The 7,374-nt window shown below is 29.6% G+C and overlaps 1 protein-coding gene across 1 annotated transcript; it reads left to right on the top strand.

The window, feature by feature from the left end:
- Window positions 1-3,097: 3,097 nt before the first annotated feature.
- Window positions 3,098-7,247, top strand: LOC125867746 (calcium and calcium/calmodulin-dependent serine/threonine-protein kinase-like). The gene is made up of 8 exons (XM_049548318.1): window positions 3,098-3,500; window positions 4,313-4,618; window positions 5,149-5,203; window positions 5,303-5,413; window positions 5,503-5,738; window positions 5,833-6,040; window positions 6,634-6,693; window positions 6,907-7,247. Exons 1-8 carry the CDS (start codon window positions 3,106-3,108, stop codon window positions 7,081-7,083), a joined length of 1,548 nt encoding a protein of 515 aa, XP_049404275.1. The 5' UTR covers window positions 3,098-3,105; the 3' UTR covers window positions 7,084-7,247.
- The last annotated feature ends 127 nt before the right edge of the window (window positions 7,248-7,374 follow it).

Raw genomic sequence — 7,374 nt, 5'->3', positions numbered from 1 at the left:
ATTGGTCATTTAATTGTACATTTAAGCAGTTATGCTCTTTTAAGTTTGTGAAAAGTATGTTTAGTATATGTCAAATATTTCATGCGTTTTCTTTTAATCGTCGTTTTAGTTTTTTTTTTCGTTTTAAGAAAATAATAAATAGAAAACGTACTTTACTCTTGAATACATGATATACTTCTTTAACGTTAAGAGTTTAGTTGGCAACAATTAAAAAAATTACAATTATTTAAATTATTTTAAAAAGTGAAAATTGACTAACAACAACCGATCTAAAATACGTCATTTTTTTCTACTAATACCGATCAAGGACGATTGGTTTTTAGCACATAGATCTAGAAAGTGTGAAATCAATCTGGTTCAACTATTTAAAATATCATGTAATTTTCTTTTTTTTTGAAGAAATCAAGAGAATTTGATCATTTTGTTTTTCAAAATCTTTTTTATCTTTCATTAAAGAAATGGACCGTATTCAGTTGGCTATTTTTGCAAAAACAAAAAATGAGCTTAAAGAGTAGAAATAAAAATAAAATGAAAGTCTTAAACCAACAAACAACAATGGTTTAGTAGGTGGTAAAGATCAAGGTTTGACCTCAATGATGCATTTTAAAATCGTGTAATATAAAAATCAATCAAATCGATCAGTATTTTTAATTATTATTTATATACCAAACAAGAATTTTTGATAGATTTTCTCAAAATTTAAACGAATGCGGTTAGTTTTAGACTTTGGTGGTCCATTTTCATCTTTCTTAATAGTGTTAGAAATAGTTATTACAACAAATTTTACCACTACTTCGTGAGATAGAGAAATCGTTTCCAAATGTTGAAAATAATAATAATTATTAGCTAAACTTGCTATTAATTCGGGTAATACTCACTTTTAAATTTGTGAAAAGTAAGTATGTTTAGTATATGTCAAATATCTTATGAGTTCTATTTTTTATGCCGTTTTAGTTCTTTTTCTCATTAAGAAAATAATAAATACAAAATGCACTTTACTCTTGAATACATGATAAATTTCTTTAATGCTAAGAGTTTAGTCGCAAAGAATTCAAAGAAATTACAATTATTTAAATTATTAGAAAAGTAAAAATTAACCGACAACAATCGATTTAAATTCGTCATATTTTTATATTTTCTACTAATATCGATCAAGCACGACATGATTTCATCACAAAGATCTAGAAAGTGTAAAGTCGATCGAGTTAAATGGTAATAATATCATGTAAATTTGTTTTTTTAGAAATCTACATAATCTATCAATTTTATTTTTTATTTTTCATTAAAGAAGCCGACCGAACTCGATTGATTATTTTTGCAAAAAATATGAAGAGTATAAATAAAAAGAATGGAAGTCTTAAACTATGGTCTAGTGGTGGTAAAGATTAGGGTTTGACCCCCAATGATGCATTTTAAATCTGTGTAATATAAAAATAGATCAAATCGGTCATTATTTTTAATTATTATTTTTTATACCAATAAAAAAATTTGACCAATTTTTGATAGATTTTTCCAAAATTTAATCGAATGCGATTGGTTTTAGACTTTGGTGGTTCATTTCGATCTTTCTTAATAGTGTTAGAAATAATTATAACAATAGATTTTACCACAACTTTGCGGAATAGAGAAATTATTTCGGAGTGTTGAAAATAATAATAATTAGTATTAGTTAAATAAGTTAACTCGGGTAATACTTACTTTTAAGTTTGTGAAAAAAGTAAGTATGTTTAGTATATGTCAAATATGTTATGAGTTCTATTTTTGAGAAATGGTCATGTGATGATAAAGACCAAAGTCTAACCCACGATGATGCATTTTATAATTATGTATTATAAAAAAATATTCAAATCGGTTAATATTTTCAATTATTTTTTTCATACGAATCAAGAATTTTCGATTAATATTTAATAGACTTTTCCAAAATTTAATCGAATGTGGTTGGTTTTGGACTTTGGTGGTCTATTTTCATCTTTCTTAATAGTGTTAGAAGAAATTAAAACAACAGATCTTATCACTACTTTGTGGCAGTTAAGAAATTGTTTCGGAGTGTTAGAAAATAATTATTACTATTAATTTTAGTTAAACTGACGATTAATTCGGGTAGTGTCAATATCGGGTTAGCCCAATATAGCTCAGGCTTTGTATGGGCCAAATGACTTCCCTGATTGGGCTTCCATTTCGGCCCATGAACTAAGTACTTCACTTTTGCTATTTTATTACAAAATTTTAAAATTTAGTTACAATATGGCTAGTCAAGTTGATCTTTAGTCAAGCCTAATAATATTTTGAAAAAATGTATAAATAAAGTATATATAATGTAGCAATGTACAAGTATATTTTGATTCCTATGACAATCTCTCAAAATAAAATAAAAAATAGTAAAATCTGTACAAGCCTATTCTACATTACTCAAGAAGAGAGAGATTTAATTAACCTAATCTCACTATTAACAATTAGTATTCCATCTGTCTCAATTTACACGACACATTTTTCTTTTATTTCGTTCTGAAAAAAATGTCACATTTCTATAATTAGAAAGAATCATTTCCTCCGTCCAACAATTGTTGTCCACTATACTATTTTAGGTTGTCCTATAATACTTGTCCACCTTATGAAATCAATAATTATAGTCATTTTTCTATTACATTTTTCAAAATATCGTATTTATTATATTCAAAAGATGATATAGTAAAATTACCCATCTATTTATAGTTTTCTTAAGAAGTGTGCAAAGTCTATAGTAGACAAGTGTTGTTAGACAAAGAGAGTAACTTTCAAAATTATTCTTTTACCGAAACGATTAGCCATAAAAATATCAAACCAATTCTTAAACTTTGTATCAAGTCAAACAACGTCACATAATAAATTGAATAAGTATTAGTTTTGACTTAGTCAATAGTGTCTCTTCTCGTTAGCCTCTCTCCTTTGTTGCCATTTGCTTATATCATTTCATGACCCACAATATAATTAATACCCACTCGCCCGGCCAATTAGTAAATTAATTAATTAAAATCCCTCAATTATATAATTAATGATGTAATTACGTGTTTTGTGATCAATCAATTAGATACATTTTCTCTCTCTCTGTTTGTTGTTCTTGAAAAAATGGGAGAAAAGGATATTGTAATACGAACAAGTTTAAGTGATGAATACGAAGTGAGAGATATTTTAGGACGAGGAGGATTTTCAGTAGTAAGGAGAGGAAAAAATAGAAGAACAAATGAAGTTGTTGCAATCAAGACTCTCCGGCGGTACGGGCCAGTACCGCCGGAGAAGAAAGAAAATAATAATAAGTCGTCGTCAAGAGTAGTACCAGCTTTGATATGTGAAACTTTATTGACAAATGAATTGTTAGTGATGAGGAAGATCGTTGAAGATGTTTCTCCTCATCCTAATGTTATTCATTTGTACGATGTTTGTGACGATTCTTTTGGTGTTCATCTTATATTGGAACTTTGTTCTGGTGGCGAGCTATTTGATCGGATTGTTGGACAAGCAAGGTATTCTTTATCAGTTTGACTAAACATAGAGTTTAATATATATATGAGCTTTTCATAGTTATACATACGAGTCATGTCTCCTCCCTTTCCCAATATCAATATCGCTCGCTAGATATACAAATACATATGTATATCAGTTACATAGCAAGTCAGGGATACATGATGGATTTTTCCAGGGTGTGTTAGCTTCCTTATATATTCAGTCACATGTGCGGGTGTGAAAGGATTTTATGATCTTGACCATTTTCCTATGAAATATGGATTCTATCAATCATTCCATTTCAGAATCAAGTCCCCCCTAAATAAGTAAGGCCCTAGCCCTCTCTCGTTCGCCTCTCTCCTCCTTCTAACATGTAGCCACGAATCATAATTAGCAAATCATAACTATGAAACATAATTAAGTTATTTTTGAGTGGCTATATGCGCTAATTCCCCTTAATAATAAAGAGCAAACATATCTCATCTTATTTTCATATAGTTCAATGATAATTTTGGCCTTAATATGTCTATTATAAAAAATAAAACATATGGAGTAATGTGCATATGTTTGTTTCATAGAAACGTTGGAATTAAATTTGTTTTATCCCTTATTCGTAATTGACAAATTAATGAAAATAAATATCGAGTCTAGTTCAAGAAGTGATTAGGATTGACTTTCTCATATCTTAAATGTCGATGTGGGAACTCAACAATACCGCATACACCTAAGCTTGTAAATTGAAACGTAGACAATATAATACAAAGTCTAATAATATTAATAAACAAGAATTGAAATGAATATAACTCGTGATTATTCAAATTTTGCTCAACAGGTATAATGAGGCCGGGGCTGCTGCAGTGGTGAGACAAATAGCTAAAGGACTTGAGGCGTTACATGGGGCAAATATAGTTCATAGGGATTTGAAACCAGAAAACTGCTTATTTTTAAACAAAGATGAGAATTCACCATTAAAGATTATGGACTTTGGTCTTAGCTCTTTTGAGGATTTTGCTAATCCAGTGGTTGGTTTATTTGGTTCAATTGATTATGTTTCACCAGAAGCACTTTCAAGGGATAAAATCACTACTAAGACTGATATTTGGTCACTTGGTGTTATTCTTTACATTCTTCTTTCCGGGTTAGTACGTGCGCTTTATTATTTCTACATATCATTTTAGACTGTTATAACAGATAATATGTCTTATTTTAAATATTTAAACTACAAATTTCATATCTTAAAAAAGGCCTACTTGTATGTAGCTTACGGTTAAGCACCCAAAAAATAGCAGCTACAAATTCTCCCGCAGCACCAAAGAAAAAAGATTAATTTAAATAGACATCCTTGGTACTAAGTAACCACCTCAATTATTGGATTGTACATAGTTTTATTATATTGCTTAACATGTTGTATACATTATATTATTTATTAAAATTTTCTCATTATATAATTATGACGGAACCTAATTCATACCTTCCCCAATAAGAACAATATTAGAAGCAGCCAACTTTAAAGTTTTAAGGGGAAATAATTGATACAACAATAACAAAATATTTAGTGTAATTCCATCAGTAAATTTAAAAATTACGACTATGTAATATAAATATTAATACACATAATATTAATGTTTTATTAATATAATATAAATATAATGTCTGATATAACCTCAGGTACCCACCTTTCTTCGCGCCGTCCAATCGTCAAAAGCAACAAATGATATTAAATGTAAGTCACCCTTCCTTTTATTTCACATAAAATTAATTTAATATCCTCTAATAATTATTTCATTATATTCTCTCTAATTAATATAACAAATTAATGCAGGGACAATTCAGCTTTGATGAGAAAACATGGAAGAATATATCTTCATCAGCAAAACAACTAATTTCCAATCTTTTAAAAGTTGATCCCAACATGAGGCCTACTGCTCAACAGGTCTATATATATACAGTATAATTTTTCGATTAAACCCTAGCTCTACTCATGACTCGTATAATTAACTTAACTACATATATATAATGTAGATAGTTGAAGATGCATGGGTGAGGGGAGAGTTAGCAAAGGAAGAAGAAATGGACGCTGAAATTGTTTCCCGTCTTCAAAGCTTCAACGCGCGGCGCAAGTTCCGTGCAGCAGCCATGGCTAGTGTTCTCAGCAGTAGTTTTTCTTTGAGAAGTAAAAAATTGAAGAAATTAGTTGGTTCCTCATATGATCTCAAGCCTGAAGAATTAGAAAACTTGAGTCACATTTTCAAGAAAATGTAAGTTTATTATGTACTACACGTTATCGATTAAATTTGTTATATTGTGGGCATACTACTTAATATTTCTTTGTAATTGTATATATATATACAGATGCAAAAATGGAGAAAATGCAACATTGTTGGAGTTTGAAGAGGTGTTAAAAGCAATGGAAATGACATCATTAGTGGGATTAGCAGAGAGGATATTTGATCTATTTGATAACAATCGTGATGGAACGGTAGATATGAGAGAGATAATAGGTGGCTTCTCTAGTCTCAAGTATTCACAAGGGGATGATGCACTTCGTCTTTGTTTTCAGGTACTATTGTATTGCACGTGTATCTCATGTTAATCAGTAAACCGTGTGCTTAGCCAAATACAATTATGAATTAATCAAAATGTTTAGATATATAAAGTTAGGTAGGTACGCTTTGTAATTAGAGAAAAGTATTGAAAACACTTTTAAACTTAACGCAAATTATTAGTTTCGTTTCTGAACTTTTGATAATCTTAAAAACACCTAACTGGACTTAAATACACTTGTGATCTAGCAACTTGAGTGAGATACACTCCTAAATTCTCGTCAAGTTTAGGGGTGTTCTCAACTCTTCTCTAGGCTTCTTATTAAGAGTCTCATGCTCCTACAAGAGTTTGAGGTCACTTCTATGTCATGTGGCAGATCAAGGGTGTATATAAGTTCAGTTAGTCAAATAGAGGGGTATTTTTAAGAGCGTCAACAGTTTAAGAACGAAACTAATAATTTGCCACAAGTTCAAGAGTGGTTTCAATACTTTCTCCATAAATTTAAATGTTATGAGGTACCAATATATGATACAATTGTAATTTGCACCTCAATGAGAATTTATTTCAATTTAGATGTTAATTTTGATACTTTAATTTTTTTGTAATCAGATGTATGATACTGATCGATCAGGCTGCATTAGCAAGGAAGAAGTTGCATCCATGTTGAGAGTAATAATTCTATCTATTCCCTTGTTATTTTTAGCAAGTCAAACAGTTTTTTCTTGCTAACCTATTTTAGAATTTTCACTTGATCCTCAAAAATGTACATTTTATTTAAAAGGAACTTGAAAAATCTACATTCAAATTTAGATAGTTTGACCCTGGTACTCTGAACCCTCGATAGAGTTAATTATTTTGTATTTTTTGATGAAAATTTTGTAGGCACTTCCTGAAGATTGTCTTCCAATGGATATAACAGAACCTGGAAAGCTTGATGAGATATTTGATTTAATGGATGCAAATAGTGATGGTAAAGTCACTTTTGATGAGTTTAAAGCTGCTATGCAAAGAGATAGTTCACTTCAAGATGTTGTACTCTCCTCACTTCGTCCTAATTAATTATTACTATATTTTAATTTGTACCACACTAATTATATTTATAATCTCTAACTTTTCTTGTCATTGATTTTATTATCTTAATCCTATTATCACTACGCATAGAAAGAGCATGAGTTAATTGGGAAGCTTTATCCTACATATAAATATATTTTTCTTTTTCATTACTAGCAATTATCGCATGTATTAGTTTCTTATCCTGTTCATATTTTGTTGTAGTTTCTATTATGTTGTTATTTGTTGTACTTCCTTATTGTTTTTTATTGAGTACTCGGGGATTATCGGAAGATAAAG

This window comes from Solanum stenotomum, chromosome 1, assembly GCF_019186545.1.
Source record: "Solanum stenotomum isolate F172 chromosome 1, ASM1918654v1, whole genome shotgun sequence".
In the NCBI taxonomy this organism is placed as follows: Eukaryota; Viridiplantae; Streptophyta; class Magnoliopsida; order Solanales; family Solanaceae; genus Solanum; species Solanum stenotomum.
This window is presented reverse-complemented; position numbering and strand designations above follow the sequence as displayed.